The sequence below is a fragment of the Orycteropus afer genome, unplaced genomic scaffold (assembly GCF_000298275.1).
Source record: "Orycteropus afer afer isolate SDZICR_OR568_19922 unplaced genomic scaffold, OryAfe1.0 scaffold00034, whole genome shotgun sequence".
NCBI lineage: Eukaryota > Metazoa > Chordata > Mammalia > Tubulidentata > Orycteropodidae > Orycteropus > Orycteropus afer.
This window is the reverse complement of record NW_006921621.1, coordinates 9384272-9408575: the sequence shown is the minus strand read 5'-3', so window position 1 is coordinate 9408575 and position 24304 is coordinate 9384272. Positions and strand designations below refer to the sequence as shown.

The 24304-nt window shown below is 41.9% G+C and overlaps 1 protein-coding gene across 1 annotated transcript in view; it reads right to left on the bottom strand.

Annotated features, from left to right (window-relative positions):
- The window catches only part of TNFRSF21 (TNF receptor superfamily member 21), a 146660-nt gene that overhangs the window by 75549 nt on the left and 46807 nt on the right, over positions 1–24304 (bottom strand). The window contains exon 2 of the mRNA XM_042780328.1: positions 11813–12694. Within this exon, the coding sequence (XP_042636262.1) occupies positions 11813–12694 (882 nt within the window). The remainder of the gene's footprint in view (positions 1–11812; positions 12695–24304) is intronic.

The following is a 24304-nucleotide window of genomic DNA, read 5'->3' as shown; positions in this document are numbered from 1 at the left end:
AACCTTCCTTCCGAGGAGTGGCTGGTGGGTTTGAACCGCCAGCTGTCTGGTTAGCAGGCAAGTGTCTTAGCCACTATGCTACCAGAGCTCCTAGGAGCCCTGATGGTACAACAATTAAATGCAGGGCTGCTAACTGAAAGGCTGACAGTTAGAACTCACTCAACAGCTCCATGGAAGAAAGACCTGGCCACTGACTTCTGTAAAGATTACAGCCTAGAAAAGTCTATGGGGCAGTTCTACTCTGTCACATGGGGTCACTGTGAGAGGAAAAGCAACTTGGAGGCCCCTAACAACAACCCTTGCATCTACGCTTCTCCTTCTCTAATGAATTTTTCACACAGCAGCCAAAGTGATCTTAAAAAAAAAAAAACTAATTGAAGCCACCTCAAACATAACAAACCTACGAGCCACTCCTCGGAAGGAAGGTTGGGCAATCTACTTCCGTAGTGATAGTGCCTCGGAAACCCAAGGAGGGGTCCCTATGAGTCTATGAGTCGGGGCTGACTCCACGGCAAATAACAACAACAACAACAACAACAATTGAAGCCACATTATTACCTTGCTTCCCACTGAGTGGTATCCTGACACCTTCAAACCTTAAACTGTTTTCTATGATCTGGCTGCTCCTTAACCCCAAGCTATTACCCACCTGTCTTCTTCCTTCAAACACTGAACACCAACCACAATGCACTTCTTTCTGTTCCATAACATGTGGATTCTTTTCTACTTCTGGGCCATTCCATATGCGATTCCTTCTACTGGTAGACTCTTCCTTCTGCTATTTGAATGGTTGCTCTTTCTTAAATGTCACTCCCCTATCTTCCCTGATAAACCATGAACTCTAAGAGGCAGGGATCATGAATAGTCTTTCACTATTGTACTCGACGGCACTTAACAACAACAACATTGTATTCCCAGAATCTAGCAACATGTGATATTTAGTAGATGCTTCATTGTGGTGGTTATGTTTGTGTGTCTACTTGGCTGGGCCTGGTTGCGTGGCTGGACAGCTGGTGGTAGTTATTCCCCATGATGAGACTGGCAATCAGCTCCATGGTGGGATCTACCACAAGCAGCTGAGCAGCTGCTTTGGGTATGTGGTCTGCTTCCCATATATAAGAAGCAGCTTATGGCACGCTTGGGCGCTGCATGTAGCCGTGTCATTGCTCAGCAGCCTGCCATGTTCTGCCAACCTTGGGACTTACAATGGACTTACATTAGTGGCCTGCCATGTGGTTTGGTAACATCAGGACTGTGCCTTTTTATTTGTCAACCTTGGCTTTGTCAGCCTCAGCAGCCAGCAGCTGTCTAAGTGAAGAAATGCCTCTAGCTCCAGTGGGCCAGGAGCAGGAAGCAGAGCTGGAGCCCAAGGTTGAGGGGCTTTCACCCAGTCCCTAGAGCCTGGCACTTTGAACTTGGACTTAAAGCTTCCAAACTGTAAGAGAATAAACTCCTGTTTGTTTAAGCCATCCCATTTGTGGTATATTCCTGTCAGAGTGGCACTAGGTAACCAGAACATTCATAAATATTTACTCAATGAAAAACAAAAGAAAATAGCTACAAAAAGAAAAACAGTAGGTACTTACACATTAATTTTAATGATGCATAAATATCTGTACACTGTCAAAGAATAAAATTGAATTCAGAAGACAAAAAGAATACCATATCCATTTGTTTCTTCTAGTCTATCAACTTGCTTAAATCTAAAATGTTTATTCTTAATAACTCAAATCCTCTTGAGTTGTAGTTTAAAGTATTGAGATGTAGCTAACTTGTCTAGAATAACAATTAATCTACAGCAAGATCCTTCTGGAATTCATTCAACAATCATCTATCGCTTAACTACTATGTGTCAGGGCATTGAGCCAGAAAAACAAAGATAAATAGCACATTGTCTGTTGTCTAAGAAAGGCTGAAACAGAATAACAACATTGGCCCTGAGCATTCTAAATGAAGAAACACACACACACAAGGTTTAAAACCAAAAGGATAGACCATGGACATCTAGGAGTAAAGGAAGAGCAAGGTTTGAATAATAACCAGGCAAATTATTTTGAGAACTTGTTGCACACTTTGTCTTTGAAAGGGTTGCCTTTTCAACCCTCCCCACCTTTTCTAAACCTACTTAGTCTGACCTGGCCATAACTGGGATGAAATCAGATGACAGTTTTGTCACAAAAGTTTTTTGAGAGAACAGAACTCCAATATTTTTCCAAAATCAATGATGAAACAATTACCTGTCATTCTTCACCTCTCTATATCCTACTTAGTCTCAACAATCTATAAACCAGTTGCCATCAAATTGATTGCGACTCATGATAACCCCATGTGAATAAAGAGAGAAGTTTAAAAAGTTGTTTAAGAGAATCCTACAAGTGAGTGTGATAAACCACACACAGACACATCACCTATGGGACCACTCATATCATGATGTTAAACCAGTATCTGAGAGATCTGAAATGAAAAGTTAACAAAAGGAATAAAAATAAGACATGGTGCAAGCCCATGTATGCATCCTGTACAAATTATGAAAGTGGCAGCAAAGAAAACCCTAAAATGTCCTGAAGCTCCCAGGATAAGTGTGTTGAAACTACTTTGCTAAGTAGAACCCATGTCACACTATTACTCACTAAGCAAATATTTTTCAAAATGACCCCAAGCAGCAGGAGAGCAAAGCATCCATTCCCTATTTATAACATTTCAATTTGCAGGAGTATCTTTCCGTCTTAACCATGGCACCGTTGCCCGTCAGAATCACACCATAGGAAAATGCTTGCCAATGGCCAGGCCCTCCCCTTGCAATCCACATACACAGGTTGCTCTTACTTTATAACCAGAAGTTTTAGCTAACCTTTCTAGCACCACCATGGAGCAACACTGCCCATTGGAAAGACAACATTCAACTCTCTGGTAAAAGCATTTCTTAACAGGAAAGAAATTCTGGTAAATTAAGGTTACCCTTCCCCTACCCACAACTTGGCAGAAAAAGCAGTATATACGAAGCCACACTGACCTAGATTTGAATCTTCTGTAGAGCAATTGCCAGCTGTGTGACCATAACCTCTCTTAAGCTTCAGTAGCTTATCTGTAAAACAGGGCTGATGCTACAACCACACGGACTTGCAAGACTTCAACCTTTGAATCAGCAGTGGATGCCTCAACCATTTTCACTACTCAGGGACTCCCTTGGTACTGTCTACAGTTGCAGACAAGTTATTGCCAACTCATGGTAGCTCCATGGGTGTCTAAACAGAACTCAGCTCCATAGAGTTTTCAATGGCTCAATTTTTGGAAATAGATCACCAGGTGTTTCTTCCAAGGCACCTCTGGGTGAACGTAAACCTTCAACCTTTCGGTTTGCAGCAAGCATATTAACCATTGGTACCACACAGGAACACCCTTAGGTACTACGTTGTTGTAATGTGCCATACATACAATTTTGATTCATAGAGACTTCATGTGACAGGTAGGAATGCTTTATTGGGTTTCCAAGGCTATAATTTTTATGGACACAAACTGCCACATCTTTCTCCCGTGAAGCAGCTGGTGAATCCAAAACACCAACTTTTTGGTTAGTAGTCAAGTACTTTCTTCTTCTGTAGTAATACTGCCTCAGAAACCCAAGGAGGGGTCGCTATGAGTCGGGTCCAACTCCACGACACATAAAAACAACAGTCAAGTGCTTAACCACTGTACAACCAGGGCAATTCCCTTGTGTGGTAATTATGTTTGTGTGTCAACTTGGCTGGGCCTAGTTGAGTGGCTGGGCAGCTGGTGGTAGTTATTCCCCATAATGAGACTGACAATCAACTCCATGGTGGGATCTATCACAAGCAGCTGAGTAGCTGCCTTTGGGATATGGTCTGCTTCCTGTATGTAAGGAGAAGCCCTGGGAATGGTCTCTAGCCTATGGCACGCTTGGACCCTGCATGTAGCTGTGTCATTGCTCAGCAGCCTGCCATGCTCTGCCAACACTGGGACTTACAATGGACTTAAATTGATGGCCTGCCATGTGGTTTGGTAACATCAGGACTGTGCCTTTTGACTTGTCAACCTTGGGGCTTCTCAGTCTCAGCAGCCAGCAGCTGTCTGAGTGAAGAAACGCTTCTAGCTCCAGTGGGCTGGGAGCAGGAGGCAGAGCTGGACCTTAAGTTTGAGGGGCTTTCACCCAGTCCTTAGAGCCTGGCACTTTGAACTTGGACTTAAAGCCTCCAAATTGTAAGAATAAACTCCTGTTTGTTAAGGACATCCCATTTGTGGTACATTTCTTGTCAGAGTGGCACTACGTAATCAGAACACCTTGGTAAACCAAAAAAAAAATATATATATATTCACTGCCATCAAGTAGATTCTGACTCATAGCAACCCCCTTTGGGTTTGTGAGATGGTAAATCTTTATGGAAGCAGATTGTCCAGTCTTCCTTCCATGGAGTATCTGGTGGGTTTGAACCACCAACCTTCTGGTTAGCAGTCAAATGCCTTAGGCACTACACCACCAGACTTTCTTATTCCCTTGGTACTATTTATCAATTGAATCCATGGCTGCTGTTATGTGGCTCCACTATATTGTGCCCTCCTTGCTCCTATATCCAAGTTCCTACTTCCTCTCTAAAGAGACAGATTTGTAAATGTCTCCAAGGGACAGAGCCTCCATCAAGCAGTTCTAGTGGCAGAGAGTTAAATGAAGCAAATGAAAAATTATATATAGATCTGTCCTATTATAACTTAGCATGCAAAAACCATTCCTTTTCTTTTTACTTTAGGATAAAGCTTTAAGATATAATTTTTAAATATTCTAAAGAAAATGGGGCTATAGTTCGGTAGTTCAGTACCCTAACCATTCACCCTGCCCAATCCCACCCTCTCCTACCTGAGGTCCCTCTGAGCGTGACTTTCCCAACACTGCAAACATCTGTTGTCTCTAAGGCCAGGGTGCTGACATGTGAAAAAAAAAAAAAAATCCTGCTAGCCACAAAACCAGGGAGAATGGCACATTCCCGGTGGTCTTCGGCACCCCTTAAAAGAAGTGAGATTATTTACTCCTTTGAAACAACAGCCTAAGTATCAGTAAGCTCTACCGCTCTACAGCCCTGAGTCCTGCACATTCCCACCAACATCCGCCAGGTTCCTCCTGGGTTTTAACGTCTGGCCAAGCTCCTCTCCTCTTAGATTCAGGCTGGAATGGAAGGTGGTAGGAAAGCCAGGCGGCAGCATGCAAGCCAATTAAGATGGCTGTTGATTTTTTCTTTGTGATATTTGACAAATACAAACACTGGGCCAAGGCCAGTATTTATTCATGGTCTCTCTCCTATTCCTAAAGGGTCAAAGCTCAGCAGCTGCTCAGGAGCAGCAACAAAGCCAAGCTCCTGCTAACACCAACTGGGCTTTCAACTTTGTGGAACAAGGTGACTCTTTCTATAGCTTTGGTTTTCATCCTCTCAAACAGACATATCTGCATCTGATAGCTCAGACTGGTTCTGCTTCAAATGGTTATCAGACATATATGCCCAAGAGGCCATGAGGTAACCTCGGCTTCTCATCACAAAAGAGAAGGACCTCAGTGTGCCAGGAATTTGCTGGTGACCTAGCATCATTGAAATTTTCCAGGCCTGCTTGGAAGAAAAGGGCCAGCAGGGTATTCACACTTACTGGAAAATCGGCACTGCAGTTTATATAAAGAAAAGTCACTCAATTCATACTGGTACCTGAACAGTCTGATGACGCATCTGACCATTTTCCACTACTGAAAAAAAAAAAATTTAATAAAGTTTGCTAAAGCCAATTATAGCTTACATGCTTTATAAAGAGCCAGTTGAATTGAAAACCAATTTGCAACTTGCCTAGAGTCTCCAAAGGGTCTTATGTCTGTCTCATCTTTGTGGATGGTGTAAAGTGCAAAGTTCAAGTGTGACGTCACCTTACTGTTATCTATGATACAGAACGTACACATGGACAGACTGTCTGCTAACACCAGCTCAATAGTTCACACCTATCTCAGTCCAATAAGGACACACCTGAAAACAGAAACCATCTGAAAATTACCTTAGAAAATATGGCACTAACTGCTTACCATAACCAGCTTGATAGACTTTATCCAAATTTAACTAGTTGGTTATTGCTGGGTGCCATCAAGTTATTCTTGACATGATCCATAATAACCCCATGTGACAGAGTAGAACTGCCCCATACGGTTTTCTTGGCTGTAAGCTTTAAGGGAGCAGATCACCAGATCTTTCTCCTATGCAACTGCTGAGTGCGTTCAAATGCCAACCTTTCAGTTAGCAGCTGAGTGTTTACCTATTGTATCCCCAGGACCCCTACAACTATTTCCTCTCCATTTTTTCTCTCAACTTAAGGCAGGATGAATCCTATTACAAGGAAATTTCTTCTTACTTATTTGGTTTGTTTGTATATTATTTACACTGGAAGTTTCTTTGGTTTGGATTGGAACTGAGGCAGATTCAATCAACCACATATATGCCTTTAGAAATAGTTCAATCAGAAAGCTTCATCCTGTTCTCTCCATTTTGACTGAAGTGATGGGATTCACACTCATTCCCGGGTTGCCACTGCCTAGGACAGTGCCTGGCTCAGAAAGGGTGCTCAATGGAGATTTGTTAATCAAACAGAAGTCACTGCCCGTCAAGCTCAACTGGCATAAATACTACACAAAAACATTTTTCTGCATCCTACTTTCATGAGTAGCAACTGGGGTCTTAAAAGCTTGCAAGTGGCCATCTAGATGCAACAATGGGCCTCTCCTTGTCCAGAGCAAAGAAGAATGAAGAAAAGACAAGACACATGGAAATAATTAGCCCAAGGGACTAGTAGACCATGTGAGGAAATAGAAAGGAGACAATCTTTCAGATATAAAATTCAAAGTTATAATTCTAATTCAAAGTGTTACCTGAACTTGTCCAGTTTTGACCTGATCCGAGGCTTCAGTTCGCACCAGACCACCCCATGCCTGCTTACTCAACCAGAGTGTAATGCCAAAACACTAGGTAATTAACTCTTATAAGCAGAGGTCAGAAGGTGGCACTAAACTAGATGTCCAGTCTCAATGGCATTGCTAAACACAAATACTTAGTACTTTGAAGGCAAGCATACAACTAGGCAGGCTCTTAGAGCAAATGACTCTCTATCTGGGCTTCATAATACATGCAGAACAGCAGTTTCCAAAACTTTAGAACTCATTTCCTTATCAATTATAGCTTCCTTCTCTTCTGACTGTGTAACTGCCAACATTACATCTGCCAAGGACAAGCTCCCTTAGAGCAAGAGGCCGTTTCTGACTGTATGTGTCATTGGGCAAGCCCTTTTAGGGCATTCTTAACACTGGCACAAACCTAAAGGTCTCATTTATCTTGCCTCTAGACGTTTGGCCTGGAACACATAATATTTCGACTTCCAGGCTGTGTTTTACTTTCTAATATTATGCAGATGCCTCAACTCATCAGCAACATATCTACAAGTGGCAAGAACACTTCTTTCCAAAGATACTCATGTAATACTCAGTTATGTTCTGCAACAAACCAAGCCACCAGTCTCAACTTTCCCTCAGGGAGCCTTCTCTGTTGTTATACTTCAACACCTAGCCATCTGAGGCTATGAAACAGGCAGTGTGGCACAGGAGTGAGGGGGAACATGAGTTGAACAGTCAGGCGTTCCAGCCTCAGGGCCATCGTTTGCTAGCTGTGTGGTGCAGGACATTTGAGTCTCCATTTTCTCATCTGTGAAATGGAGATAATATTACTTGCTTCACAGGGTAAATGAATTACTGTACTATACATGAAGTACATTAGAATTGTTCTCTTTCTGTCTATAAATATATTTTGTTACTATATATTATGTTGTTGTTGTTATGTGCCGTCGAGTCAGCCCTGAATCATAGCGACCCCTCCTTGGGTTTCCGAGGCAGTATCACTATGGAAGTAGGATTGCCCAACCTTCCTTCCGAGGAGTGGCTGGTGGGTTTGAACCGCCAGCCTTCTGGTTAGCAGTCAAGTGCCTTAGTCACTATGCTACCAGAGCTCCCACTATATATTATACACCTTGGCATTTTTAAATGCATAGATATACTCATCCAAAGCAAAGAAGAATGAAGAAAACCAAAGATGCACGGAAACAATTAGTCCAAGGGACTAGTAGACCACACTATCCTCAGCCTATATGACCATGAGACCAGAAGAACTAGATGGTGCCTGGCTACCACTGTCAACCACTCCAAAAGGGATCAGTGCAGGAGATCCTGGATACAGTGGGAGAACAATGTGGAACAAAACTAAAAAAAAAAAAAAAAAGACCAGATTTGCTAGTGTGATAGAGCCTGGTGAGACCCCTGAGACTATGGCTCCTAGTTACCCTTCAGGTCTGGTACTGAACTCACTCCTGTGGTTTCCAGCCATACAATAGACAGGCATACAGGATCAACATTTACATCAGGTAGATAAACTCCTTAGAGTGATCAATTGTGGGAGACAGAAGGGCAGTATTTGCACAGGGAGATAGCTCAGGGAGCAGGAATGCATAGGAAAGGATACAGGGAAGAGGTAACTGTAGGGAGGAAGAGGGAAGAGAGCTGTTACATTGTGGGGAATTGCAGTCAATGTCATGAGACAAAATGTGTACGAACTACTGTATGGAAAATGAATTTGTTCTGTTAACTTTCACCCAAACCACAATAAAAAATTTTTTTAAAAAAGTCTATATACAGTAGGCTTTCCTTTACACAGCTAGCCTGTAATGACAAAACATCAGAAAAATTATAATAATATAAATATTGCCACACATACACACACACACACACAAATGGTGTATTTAAAGGATGAGGAGTAGCTGAAAGCCATAAAAAGCATGACATGTATTAAGGTTATTATTTTTCAATCTAACTGCAATATGTGAACAGGTCACTAATTTCCCCACCCTTAACCCTAGAAGTTTTCTGAACATCCTGCTATGTTTACCTGGGCTCCTGTACCTGGTATCTTTCTGTCACTTTCACATGATCAAGAACCCCATAAGGATATAGAATCCTTAGAACAACTTTATGTGATTAACATTTCACATATTAACAAAGCCTTTCCTGAAGACTGGATCATGAAGAGTACAGACAGGAAAAACAAAGGACATTTCCTCCCCACCCTGCTTGGGGGTTATAACGTAGTTCCTAAAGATCCTACTCAGGGTACATCCTCTCTCAGTCAGCCTGCAGAAGGAAGAAGTCAAACCCATGCCATTCCAAAAATGTAAGTAGAACTGTTTATTATAGTTAGCCAAAAATAAGGAATCCTATAACCAAACTCACTGCCACTGAGTCAATTCCAACTCATAGAGACCCCATTGGGTTTCCAAGGCTGTAAATCTTTAAGGAAGTAGATCACCCCATCTTCCTCTGGCAGAGTGGTTATGAATTGCTGATCTCTGATTAATAGCCACATGAATTATCCACTTCACCACCAAAGCTCCTTCCTATCCTGGTCAACACCTTGAAATTGATCATCTTAGTATAAATTTCATATTTTTACACAGCCAATCTTAAATTCTCAGGACTTCAGCTGCAAATACAATGCACAAGTTTTAAGTACTCTAAGTTTAATGGTTTATAAAAGGAGCTGGACCCTTTCTTGGTTTTTGGTTAAAGCAACATTCTCTTTGATTTTATGGAAAATTTATTTTAAGTACCTATCTCAAAGCCCATGGAAGCAGAAGTCAAGAAATCAAACAACATTGCATTCAGAAAATCTTCTACAACGACTTCTTTTTAAAGTGTTAAAAAGCAAAAATGTCACTTTGAGGGCTAAGGTGCTCCTGACACAAGCCATAGTATTTTAAATCAGCATAGTGCCTAAGGCACTTGACTGCTAACCAGAAGGCTGGCGGTTCAAACCCAGCGGCCAGCCACTCCTCTCAAGGAAGGTTGGGCAATCTACTTCCCTAGTGATATCACCTCGGAAACCCAAGGAGGGGTCTCTATGAGTCGGGTCCAACTCAACAGCACATGACAACAACAACATATGCAAAACTGGACCAAAGGAAGATACATGAACTGATGCCTTTGAATTCTGTTGTTGGCGAAGAATATGGAATATACTATATAGACTACCAGAAGAACAAACAAATATTTCTTGGGAGATGTATGGCCAGAATGCTCCTTGGAAGCAAGGATGGTGAGATTTCATCTCATGTACTTTGAAGATGTTATCAGGAGCCACCAGTCACTGGAGAAGGACATGACGCTTGGTAAAGTAGAAACTCAGTGAAAATGATGAAGGCTCTCAATGAGATGGATTGACATAGGGGTTGTATCGATGGTCTCCAACATGGCAACAATTGTGAAGATGGCACAGGACCAGGCAGTGTTTCCTTCAGTTGTACATAAGGTCATTATGAGTCAGAACAACTCGACTGCACCTAACAACAATAAACCAAACCGAACCAAACCAAACTGCCATTCAGTCAATTCAGACTCATAGCAACCCTCATTGGGTTTCCAAGGCAGTAAATCTTTACGGAAGTAGATTGCCCCATCTTCCTTCCCTGGAGTGGCTGGTGGGTTTGAACCACCAACCTTCTGGTTAGCAGTCAAATGCCATAGGCACTACACCACCAGAGCTCCTTACTGTACCACCAGAAGGTAAAACAATGCAATACTACTGCATACCGACTCAAGATTTAATCTGGGAGTAGCCTCTATGGGGAATATACTAACCAGATAGGTTAGAAGGACCTGACAAACATATGGTGGGGTAGGGTGACAGATCATAGGCATTTGAAGAAAACTCAGTGATACATCTAACTCCATTGAACAGTGATGGAGATCAGCATTCTCAGGACTTAGAGTTCTCTCCCCACCAAGCCTGTTAATGCAGGTTCACTGCCCCAAAAAAACTCCCTTTCGAGTAAGCAAGGACTTGTTTCAAGGATACATACCTTGACGTTACTAATGATGCTACCCCACTATGCAAATGGGCAGAAGACAGGGACTTGTCTCATGATAAACTCTAACAGCAACAAACTTTTTAGTTTCTCCCTTCCTTTTAAAACACACTCTCACACAGGGAACCAGAGAGTCTGTAGGGTGAATGTTCCAGCCATAGCAACTGCACTGCCCTGGGATCTAGGCACTCTTGGCTAGCCAGGCGCTCAGCCTTCTGGCGAAAGGAGACAGCGAGCCTGCCTTTAGCTTACAAAGTCCGGCCATGAAGGCAGGCTCTTGTGGTTGGTTGGTTTGTTTGTTTGTTTTTGTTTTTCTTGTTTTTAACTGAGAGTTTCCACTTTCCTGCTACAGGGACAAAAGATAGGTATGGAGCTTACAATGGCACAAGGGTTTGATCTCAAATAAATGCCTTCCACAAAGCTGCCCCTCCTCCTCCTCCCAGAGATTAGCAAAGAAGAGTGAAGGATTTGGGGAAGTTGGGGACAAGTTTTGGTTCAAGGGTGGTTTCAGGCTTTGACCAGGTATGTGATGCAGGACTAGGTACAAGGCACGCCCTAGAGGGGATGCAGCTTGGGTGTTGAAGGAAGCTGCACCACCCTGCAGGCTCACCTGCCCAGTCTCAGGTAAATGAATAGGGAAGATTGGAGATGTACTTGGCCTTCCTTTATGTACCTATTTCCCCCTCCCCCTATTCGAGTGCTAGCTCTCTGGCTGGCTGGGAGCCGGCGCTTAGGAGGCGCCTGGGAGTGGGTCTAAGGGATTTTTGGCCTGCGGAAACTGGGACCCACCCGAGCCAAGAGGGAGGAGAGATGGAGGAGGGATCTAGGAGGGGGCGGCTGGCGCCCTGCTGGGGAATGCGAGGCGCCGATGCACCCAGCGGTTTCCAGTGTCCGGCGCGCACCCGGTACCACTCTCTCCATTGCGGTAACATCCCGACATGACACTGCAGCTGCAACAAAGCGGCAGCCGGAGTGAGCCCTTGGCGGCCGTCGCCCTAGCTCGGGCCCCACACCACGCGGAGGGGCAGCGGCCAGAGAGTATGGGCTGGTGGACCGTGAGGTGGGCCGAATAGAAGAACAAGCCCTGAAATGCACAGGGAGATGGGCAGCCACCTCTAGCACCTCCCCCAGCGCAGTCAGACTGCAAAGAAAACAATTCCCCTTCATTCCCGAACCCCGCTGGGCCATGCGGCTCCCCAAAATGACCCCATAAGAGCCCTCGCGAGTGTCTGTCGCCTGCTCTTGAAAGCTCCAGCAGCCCCAGGCCAAGGACCCGCCCCGCGCTGGGAGAGCAGTTCGCTAGGCTCCAGCGCGGCTGATGTCCCCAGTCTCCCCGAGCGCTTACCAGGAGAAGGGAGACCGCGATCATCGTGGCTCTGGCTCCGCCGGCGATGCGGCTGCAGAAGGCGAGGCAAGCGGTGCTGCTGCTTGCAGAAGACCCCATGGCTGAGCCGGCGGCTCGCAGGGACGACCGGGGCGCCCGGGGCGCCCGGCCACCCGGCAGCTGGAATCGGCGGCTGCTTCTGCCCAGCGCCGCATCCACCGCCGCCTCCCGGGCCCGGAGCCCATCTACCTCCAACACCCCATTGGCACTGCGGCAGCCGGGCAGAGGAGGGAGGCGGTGCAGGAGGCTCCGGGGGCGCTCAGCACCTGTCCAGCGGCGCGGCCGCCCAGACCGGGAGAGGCAGCCGCGGCTGCAGCCCGCGCCTCCCTGTGCTCTCCTCCGACAGCGGCTGCGGAGAACCAGGGAGGAGGGCTGGGAGCAAGAGAGCAAAGGAGCAACTTCCCATAGCTAAGTCTCCAGCCTCTGCCAACCTCCCTCCTCCGCTGCCCAGATCGGTCGGCGAGGGACTGAGCCGAGAGGCCGCCGGGCGCGGGTACACACGTGGTGGCGCCAAAGGGGCGGGGACTCGCCCCTTTGTGCTGTCACCCGGGAGGAGGCCGGGCTCTTTGTGCAGTAGGCAAGAGGAAGGCGTTCCAGGTGGAGCGGGGAGTCTGAGGGTGCCCCTTGGCGTTTGCTGGAGAAATTGCAGCTGCTTGTAACTCCAGGAAAAGTGATGCGAGGACATTAACATCACTGACCCAAATTTTTTTTTTTTTAAAGATGATTCTAAGTAAATTATTTTACTGAGACATGTCTGCGACAGATAACTTCTGATTGTTTCTTATGCAATGATGAAAAACAACCATAGTCCATAGAGGACTCAAATCAGCCACCTGGAAAATTAGAGACCAGTGCTTTGGTTCTCAAACTTGGCCGCACTTTAGACTCACCTGCAGTTACCAGAGCTCTGGTGGCGAGTGCTTAAGGCATTCGAATGCTAACCAAAAAGTGGGCTGTTCAAAAATTTGCGGGAAAAAGATGAGGTAATCAGTTTCTGTAAAGATTTGCCACCTTGGAAACCCTATGGAACAGTTCTACTCTGTCCTATGAGCTGGAATGAGTGCTTAGAAGTGTGTGGATGGGAGTTACATGCACACATATACACCGAGAGAGAAAGACAGAGCGATGCCTTCAAGTGGACTCCGATTCATAGTGACTACATGTAAAACAGAATGAAAGGTTGCCCAGCTATTGTGCCAATTCCTTTCAATTTGCTGGCCTTCTATTTGACCAAACATTATGTCCTCCTCCAGCGATTGATCCCACCTAATTAAGCTTCCAAATTAAGTGAGGTGGACAATGCTCTGTTGTGATCCATGAGGTTTTCTTTGGCTGGTGTTTGCAAGTAGATCACCAGACCATTTCTTCCTAGTCTCTCTTAGTCTGGAAGCTCCAATGAAATCTGTCCACCATGGGTCACCCTGCTGGTGTTTTATATATCAGTGGCATAGCTTCCAGCATCATAGCAACAGGCAAGCCACCAATATTAAAAAAAGTAATAATTGGTGAATATATAGAGAAATGCCTGGGTCCCAACTCCAGCAATTTGAATTTAATTGAAAGGAGATGTGGCCTGGGGACAAGGGATTTTTTAAAGTTCTCCAGGTGATTCCATTATGGGGCTAGGTTTAAGAACCCCTGGACTAATGAATACTACTAAAGAAATCCTGACTAAGGATTTCAAACACCTGTGGCTTCCAGCCAAACAATAGACAGGCATATGAGTTGAACATTTACCTGAGGTAGATACACTCCTTGGAGAGAACAATCATGGGAGAAAGAAGGGCTGCTTATGTACAGGGAGACAGCTCAGGGAGCAGGAGTGCATGCAGGGATGGACACAGGGAAGAGGTAACTATCGGGAGGAAGTAGGAGGGGAGATGTTGCATTGTGGTAAATTGTGGTCAATGTCGTGAGACAAAGTGTATGTGAACTGCTGTATGGAAAGTGTATTTGCTCTGTAAATTTTCACCCAAATCACAATAAAAAGAAAAATAAATAAAATCAATTTAAGAATTACTTCCAATACAATTGTCAGTAAAGAAAAGGATTGTCTGTAAATGTTGGAGGAAAAAAAGCCAGAAAATATAACTTCTGGTGAATTTCAAAGAAATTCTGGAAAATGTTACTATTAAATGCGGTATTTGTGGGAGAGGGTGATGCTGAAACTTGATTCTAGCTACTTCTAAAAGTGCAAACGAGTGAGAAATATGAGTGGTGTCTCCATGCATAACAGTTTATTTCTTCTAAAATTCAAATGACCAGTCAATACTATCATTAGTTTTCTATCAAAGTTAAAACAAAAAACAAACCAGTTGTCATTAAGTTAATTCCAACTCATGGAGACCTCATGTATGTCAGAGTGGAACTGTGCTCCACAGGGTTTCCAATTGCTGATCTTTTGGAAGTAGAGGAGCCTCAGGATGCACTTGAACCTCCAATCTTTGGTTTATCAGCCAAGTACTTAACCTTCTACACCACCCAGGGAAAAAAAAAGTCAAAGCAGTTGTTGTTTGAATGGCTTGATCCCTCAGTTAAATCCAAATGGTAGTCCATTAATTCCTTGCATTCAAACTTGCATTAAATACTCCTTTTCTCAAGATAGGATCTAACTAATTTGCTTCCTAAGATTGCAAAGATCAGCAGTTTGGGTTATTATGCAGGTATGGAAATCCTTTCTCAACTCTCTCTTCCTAAAAGCTTCCTATAAAAAAACAAAAACAAAAAAAGTTTAGTTTGTAGTTGAAGAGATTTTTCAGAAAAAGGGATTTGACTTGTGCTTCCACTAGTTTCTAATTTTATCAGTTTCAGGTGTGGCATTGATCACATCAGATTAAAACTGAATATCCACTTTGTGAAATGAAAAGAAAAAATCACTGAATCATGCTTCCTACTAACATTTAAATAAATATCTTCCTATGTTAGTGTTAAGGAGCTCTGGTGGTGTAGTGGTTCAGGAATTTGGCTGCTAAACAAACAGTCATTTTTTTCAAATCCACTAGAAGCTCTGCAGAAGATGAACCAGTCTGCTTCCGCAAAGAAACCCTTCGTTTCTGCCTTAGAAACCCTAGGGAGGTCACTATGAGTTGATAGTAGTGAGTTTGGTTTTGGTTTATGTTTGTGTTATGGGTTGATTTGCTTCCCCAGAGAAGATATGTTCCAGTCCTAATCCCTGTTACCTGTCGATGTGACCTTATTAGAAATTTTATTAGATAACATGAGGTTATATTGGAAGAAGGTAGGCCTTAATCCAATGGGACTGGCGTTCTTACAAAAAAAGAGACAGAGACATACAGAATGCTATGTGAAGATGGAAGCAGAGATCTGCAAGCTAAGGAAAATTAAGGAGTGCCAGCCCTCACCAGAAACTGGGAGAGGTGTGGAACAGATTTCCCCTCAGAATTCTCAGAAGGAACCAACACTGCCAACACCATGACTTTGGACTGCTAGTCCCCAGAACTGTGAGAGCCTAAATTTCTGTTGTTTTAAGTCAGCCAATTTGTGGTACTTGTTACAACAGCCCTAGGAAACTATTCCAAAAGGGATCAATTATAGATTATTTGAATCTAGATATGATTGAAACTCTGTATTTTGAATTAAATATGTAAATGCTATTCATTTCATTTCTGAAAAATTATTTTGCCATTACCTCATAGCCGTATTTTTCAATATGATCATTTAGATATGGCTAAGCCACTTGCCTGCTAACCAGAAGGCTGGCGGTTCAAACCCACCAGCCACTCCTCGGAAGGAAGGTTGGGCAATCCTACTTCCGTAGTGATACTGCCTCGGAAACCCAAGGAGGGGTCGCTATGAGTCGGGGCCGACTCGACGGCACATAACAACAACAACAACAACATTTTCCAGGAAAGGATAGAAATTCAGAAATGCATAAGGAACTTTCCTTTCAAGAACCAAAGAAAGAGAAGATAAGCATTGTTAAATTTTGTTCCTGTTGTTAGGTGCTGTCGAGTGGGCTCTGACTCATAGCAACATGTTGTGCAACAGAATGAAATAATGTCCAGTCCTGTGTTATCCTCACAGTTTTTTCTATGCTTGAGCCCATCATCACAGCCCTTTTGCCAATCCATCTCATTGAGTGTCTTCCTCTTTTTTCACTGGCCCTCTGCTTCACCAAGCATGATATCCTCCTCGGGGGACTGGTCACTTTTGACAACATTACCAAAGTATGAGAGAAGTCTGGCCATTCTCACTTCTAAGGAACATTCTGGCTGTACTTCTTCCAAGATAGGTTTGGTCATTCTTCTGGAAGTTCATGGTATTTTCCATCTTCTTCACCAACCATTCCTCTTCAATTTGTCATTCCTGGCATTGCAGACCATATGATTATCTGATTCAAAATGGCCAATGCCAATCAATTTTAGCTAACTAATGCCTAAGTTATCGATCTTTATGCATTCCATTTCATTTTTGACAACTTCCAATTTTCCTACATTTATACTTTGTACATTCCACATTTAGATTATTGATAGAGATTTGCAGCTGTTTCTTCTCATTTTGTCATCCCACATCAGCAAATGGAGGTCCTGAAATCTTTACTCCGTCCACTTCATTAAGATCAATTCAACTTTGAGAAGGCAGCTCTTCCCCAGTAGTATTTTGAGTGCCAATCTGAGGGTCTCATCTTCTGGCACTACATCAGACAATATTTCACTGCTCTTCATAAAGTTTTCCAGTAATAGACAATGGTTCAGTGCTATTTATAAGGTTTTCAGTAGCCCATTTTTTCAGGAGTGCATGGCCCCATACTTGTTTTCATTCTGTCTTAGTCTGGAAGCTCCACTCAAACCTGTCCATCATAGGTGACCCTGCTGGTATTTGAAATACCAAAACCTCACAGCAACATGCAGGCCACCACAGTATAATGATCAGACAGATGAATGGTGGTGATAAATTATAGTTAAAGCTATAATTTATGGATTTTAACTGATAAATTATAGTTTTAGCCAAAATCCAAAGGCCTAAAACAAGGTCTGAATGTGTAAGGCAAAATTCATCTTTGCACTAAAATTACTCTGCCCTTAACCCTCACCTCCCCATGCATCCCCTATTGGTGTTAGCTGCAGATCAGACCATTGTGATCCATAGGGTTTTCGCTACCAGATTTTCAGAAGTACATTGTGAGGCCTTTCTTCCTAGTATGTCTTAGTCTGGAAATTCCACTAAAACTTGTTCAGCATCATAGGAACACACAAACCTCCAGATGGGTGGTAGCTGTGCGTGAGGCCTATCAACTGGGAATCAAACCCTCATCTTCTGCTGGGAAGGTGAGAACTCTAGTACAACTGCCTCCCCACATATACCAGGCCTTTGTGCTTTTTCTATTTCTGCCAGTGCTGCACAAGTCTCCTAGATGCCCAGCCTCAAAGCATTGCTCATTTCATCCTGTTCCTGAGTACATTATAATCAATCAACTCTTTCTATCCTCCCATTTTTTCCTATTTTTTCTGTCCTCCTAGTTACAAACTTGATACTTTATATCTGAGCATTTTGTCTTGAATCTCCCTCCCCCCCCACACACACAAACTTTTTTTTAATTTCTCTTTCACAGTTTTGGGAGTTCTGGTAAAATTTCAATTTTAAAAAATATAATTACCCATTTTTCATAATGTCAATAACAGTTGACATGCTGAGAAGTGACATCCTTATGCTGACATCTTGAGCTGATCCATGAAGGACTAGGAGGAAGGTGACAGCAATAGATGTGAGTATGCAAAATGTTCAGAAATCAGCTGAAGTCAAGGTCAAACAGGGAAAGAACATGAAACTTGTGTAAACAAAAGCAAGACTGTTTCATTTCCATGTGTGCTGAGTATTTCCTATGTGCCTGGCACTGCTGAGTACCGAAGATACACTGATAAGAACTGGTCCTGCCTTTGAGGAGCTTATAGTCTGAGGGAATAAAAAGGAAGAAGTTGCTGGTTGTGCTCCTTAGGTGACCAGTTGGGTGGAGTCAAGTCCAACTCATGTGTGTCAGAGTGTTCCAAAAGGGTTTTCAAAGGCTGATTTTTTGAAAGTCAATCGCCAGGCCTTACTTCAAACACTTCTCTGAGTGGACTCCTCCAGCACTGCTTCTTGTTGTTGTTGTTATGTGCCATAGAGTCGGCCCCGACTCATAGCGACCCCTCCTTGGGTTTCCGAGGCAGTATCACTACAGAAGTAGGATTGCCCAACCTTCCTTCCTAGGTATGACCATATGACTCAAGTTCTGGCCAATGGGACGGAAGCAGAATTGTTATGTGTGCCTTCCAAGTCCAAGCCTTCCCAATAGCTAGAACTTAGTTTTCCATTACCACTTCCATTCACTTTGTCACCAAGACCTGTTGATTTATCTCTGGATTTCCTCAGTTTTGTCCCCTTGCCCCTTCTCTATATCCCTTCCACCTCTGCATTAGCTCTGCTCTAGACCTCTTGCCTAGATGATTACATAAACTTCATGATTGGTTTCCCTGACTCTAGTTTTCTCTCTGGTGGCGTAGTGACTAAGGCATTTGATGCTAACCAGAAGGCTGGCAGTTCAAACCCACCAGCCACTCCTTGGAAGGAAGGTTAGTCAATGTACTTCCATAGTGATACTGCCTCAGAAACCCAAGGAGGGGTCGCTATAAGTCAGATCCTACTCCATGGCAGTGGGTTTGGTTTGGTTTTTGAGTTTTTCCTAGACTTCTCACCACCACAAAGATTTCTTCTTATACCTGAAAGAAACTGAGTTTTTAGAACCCAAATCTGATAATATCATTCAAAAAAGTCCAGCAAATATTCCTTACAATTCTCACATTGAAGCTTAAAGTCCTAAGATAAAGTCATTGATACTCTGAACCCTTCTTAGGATTCCCCATTACTACAGAGTTGTGTTTAAAAAAAAAAAAAAATTGCCATCAGGTGGATTATAACTCATGGAGACCTCCTGTGTTACAGAGTAGAACTGCCCCATAGGGTTTTTTTTGGCTGTAATCTTTACAGAGGTCTCTAGGTGGTGCAAATGGTTTACTCTGGACTATAAGATAAAAAGACGTTCTGGTGGTGTAGTGCCTAAGGCATTTAATTGTTAACCAGAAGGTTGATGGTTCAAACTCACCAGCCACTCTGCAGAAGGAAGACTGAGCAATCTACTTCTGGAAAAATTTACTGCCTTGGAAACCCAAAGGGTGTCTCTATGAGTGGGAATCAACTCCCTGGTACTGAGATTTTTTTTTGGTGTTGTTTTGTTTTTGGATCATTACATCATGTGTTTCTCAACTACTTTGTCTCTGTCATACTGCCAGCCCTTCGTTAGATGTTTTATTGTTTTGTTTTGTTTTTTGCCCTCTTCTTAGGACTCTATTCTTTAAGGCCAAACTCAAATGGCACTTCCTCTGAGAAGTCGTCCTAATTTTCTCTCTTCACCTCCCTAACCCCACTTGGAAAGAATTAGCTGCTCCTTCTTCAAGGTCCCCTCCACACACACATGACTCATTTATAGTACATATGACTTTATACCATAGTTAGTTTACTTCTCTGTGTCCCTGGTCTGTGTCCCAGCCTTGAGCTCTTTGAGAGCAAAGTCCATACCTTAATCATTTTCATATGTCCATAGCTGAGATTTGAGATATTAACTTAGCTCAGTATATATTGTTGAGTGAAACAAATTTGGAAGTTTTAACTACCAGTGGAATAGTTAACACACCTGACACATCTTTCATTTTTCCAAGTCTTAATTCAAAGATCCTGAGTTGTGCTATACTAACAATTGGTTGGTTTGGTTGGTTGGTATGTGCCGTCGAGTCAGACCCAACTCATAGCAACCCCTTCTTGGCTTTCCAAGGCAGTATCAATAGGATGTTTAGTCTTGTGCTTTACTAAATTCCTTTTCCTACACTTGGGTTAAACAGTGTGCCCACAACTCTATTTCCTTGAGATAACTCCTTAAGAACCTGCGGTTTTTGGCCCAAGAAAGAATATCAGCGAATCTCCAACAGATTGCAAGATTAAGTGCATGAGGCTGAGTTTTATCAAGTCTCCGTGGTGACATGCTACAAAGATGGCACTCTTGGATAAGATCAAATGGGATAGAATTGCAAAGCAGGCAGAATCCAGAAGCTTCTTTTCCCTCTTGCATGATAAAGAGAGAAGACTTAAATTAGATGGCCAGTCCCTGAAAGTATGACATCTTTGTCTCCTTCTCAAGAGCAGTAAGATTATCTAATTATTTCCTTTTCCTCAAACAGAGAACCTAGAAAAGGTGTACTAATATGTAAACTGGAGCTTTTCTTGAAATGCTTATCACCCAGATACTTCAGGATTCAGCATTTCTAATACTTCTATTTTGCCATGAACTTTTCCCACTCAAGCCCTGAATCATTTCTCACTTGATGGGAGGCTTGATGTGTAAATGTATCTCATTCTTCACCCTTCCTTGCATTTCCTGAAGGGTAGAAGATTTAATAGTTTAATTGAAAGACAGTGGGTTTGGAGATCTATCAATTATAAGATCAAATCTTCAGTCTGCTTTATTAATTGAATAGGTTTAAGCAAGTACCTTAATGTATTTGAGTTTCTTCATTTGTAAAATAGTATAAAAACTACTTCATACTGGAGCAAATATGTTTGTCAGCTGCCTAGATGTCTTCTTTGGTGTTCAATTCCTCTGCCCATTTTTAAACTGGATTATTTGTCTTTTTGTTTTTAAATTGTTAAAGTTTTCTATAAATTTTCAAGATTAGCCTCTTGTCTGACATGTCACTGCCAACATTTTTTTCTGTCTGCGGTTGTCTTTTTATTCCTTTGGTGAAATTTTTTGATGTGCATAAATCTATAATTTTTAGGAGGTTCCAGCCATCTATTTTCTCTTCTGTTTTATGTGCATTTTTAGTTATATTCTCTAGCACATTTATACCCTGAATTAGAGCTCCTAAGTTAGTTCCTATTTTTTCCTTATGGTTTTAGGTTTATGTTCAGATCTTTGGTCCAACTTGAGTTCATTTTTGTATATGGTGTGAGATATGCACCAGTTTCATTTTTCTGCAAATGGATATCTAGTTTTGTCAGAATCATTTATTAAAGAGAGTATCTCTTCCCCATTTCAGCCCTTTGTCAAAGATTAGCTATCCATAGGTGGATGGAATTTCTTCTGGTTTCTCAACTCTGTTCCACTGATCTATTAGTCTATTGTTATATCAATACCAGAGTGTTTTAACTACCATGACTGTATAGCAGCTTTTGAGATGGGGGACTGTGCGGCCTCCTACTTTGTTCTTCTTCTTTAGTAGTACTTTACTTATCCAGGGTCTCTTTTCTTTCTATATAAATTTGGTGATTAGTTTTTCCATCTCTTTAAAGAAAGGTAACGGAGTCTGGATCAGGATTGCATTTATTTGTAGATTGTTTTTCACAATGTTAGTCTTCCTATCCATGAGCCTGGTATAATTTTCCACTAATGTAGCTCTCTTTTGCTATCTTCTAATAGGAGCTCTGGTGGTGTAGTGCCTAAGGCATTTGACTGCTAACCAGAAGGTAGGCAGTTCAAGCCCACCAGCTGCTCCACAGAAGGACAATGGGGCAATCTACTTCCCTAAAGATTTACTGCCTCAGAAATCCAACGGGGGTTGATATGAGTCAGAATCAACTTGATGACAGTGAGTTTGGTTTGTTTTGTAATAGTGTTCTGTAGTTTTCTTTGTAGAGGTCTTTTGTGTTTCTCATTAGATTGATTCCTAAGTACTTCATCTTTTTGGTGGTTTTTGTAAATAGTATAGCTTTCCTGATTTCCTTTTCAGAATTCTCTTCATTAGTGTAAAAGAATCCAAATGATTTTTTGTATGTTGATCTTGGACCCTGCCACTTGGCTGAAACTATTATTTAGTTCCAGTAATTTTCTTACTGAGTTGGTGGGTTTTCTATGCATAAGATCATATTATCTACAAATAGACTTAGTGTTATTTCTTCTCTGCCAATTTGGATATCTTCTATTTTCCTTTCTTGTTTTATTGCTCTGGCAAGGACTTCCAATACAATATTGAATAGGAGTAGTGATAAAGGACATCCTTGCCTGATACCCATTTTTAATGGGAATGCTTTCAACCTCTCCCCATTGAGAATAATGTTGGCCGTTGATTTTGTATAATGCCCCTAATTATGTTGAGGGATTTCCCTTCTATTCCTGTTATGTTCAGTGTTTTTATCAGGAATCAGTGTTGCATTTTGTCAAATACCTTTTCTGTGTTAATAGATATGATTGTGTGGTTCTTCTCCTTTGTTTTACTTATGTGATGAATTATGTTGATAGTTTTTCTAATATCAAACCATCCTTACCTAGCATACCGAGTATGAATCCCACTTGGTCATGATTTATTATTTTATTGATATGTTGTTGTAATCTATTAGCTAGGGTTTTGTTGAGAATTTTTGCATTTATTTTCATAAATGATATTGGTACATAGTTTTCTTCTTTTTTTGGGGGGGGTACCTTTTCCTGTCTTTGGTGTCAGGATTATACTCGTTTCATGAAATTAATTCAGGAGTATTCCTTTTTTTTTTTTTTTTTTTTTCTTTTTTCTATATTCTAGAGTATAGTTTGAGTAGAATTGGTATCAGCTTTTCTCTGAACATTTGGTAGAATTTGCCAGTGAAGCCATCCAGGTCAAGACTTTTTTTGTTGGTGATTTTTTTTAATTATTTTTTTCCATTTCTTCTTTTGTTATGGGTCTGTTCAAATTTTCTATCTCAGTTTGTGTTTGTTTAGTTAAGTAGTGTGCTTCTAGAAATCTTTCCGTTTCTTGTAGGTTTTCAAATTTGTTAGAGTACAGCTCTTCATAGTATCCTGGTATTATCCTTTTTATTTCTGTTGGTTTTATTGTAATGTCACCCATTTCAGTTCCTATTTGTGTTACTTGTATCTTCTCCTTCTTTTTCTTTGTTAAATTTGCCAGTGCTTTGTCAATTTTATTAATCTTCTCAAAGAACCAACTTCTAGTCTTGATTTTTTTTCTTCTATTTCTTTTTTTTAAAATGATATTTCTGCTCAAGTCTTTATTATTTCTTTTCTTCTGGTGATCATAGGCTTTTTTTTTTTTTCCCTCCTCATTTTCTGATTTTTGGAGACCTTGGGTTAAGGTGTTGATTTTGACTCTTTCTTTTTTGATGTGTGCATTTATTGCTGTAAATTGCCCTCTGAGCATTGCTTTTCCTGTGTTCCACGGATTTTGATATGTTGTGCTTTTGTTCTCATTTGATTCAAGAAATCTTTTAAGTTCATATTTTATTTCTTCTATTACCGAATAGTTTTTAAGGAGGGTGTTATTTAGTTTCCATGTGTTTGTTTGTTTGTTTGTTTTTAACTTGACCTTCCTATTGTTGATATCTAGTTTAATAGCTTTGTGATCTGAGAAGATGCTTTGCAGTATTTTGATGTATTTGAATTTACTGAGGCTTGTTTTTTGGCCTAACATATGGTCTATTCTGGAGAATGTTCCATGTGATAATGGTGTTATTGAAAGTGTAATAGTCAGGAAACCTGATTCTAGTCTTGGTTCTGGTATTAACAGACAAGTCACTGTACTTCTCTATATCTATTTGGATTTCAATCGCCACATAAGCATGTAAAGCTGGACAAGGATAAATGAAGACAGAAGAATTGAGTCTATTTAATTGTGGTATTGGTGAAGAATATTAAATATACTGTCAATTGCCACAAGAACAAACAAATCAGTCTTAGAAGAAATACAACCAGAATGCCTGTGGTGTAGTAAATTACATGGTATGGCTTTTCTAGCCATAGTCTTTGTAATTTCCACTTTACCATGAGCAACTGAGTAGCTGATTGTTAAAGTTATCCATCTGGTATATTTCAGTTGGAGCAGTACGAAGTAATCTTCTGGGAAGTTTTTTTCTCTCTCAGGAGTGTAGAATTCTGATGTTGGGATTGGTTAGTTTGCCTCTCTGCCAGGCTCAAATGAGCCTTTTTAGAGGCCAAAGGAATCTCTC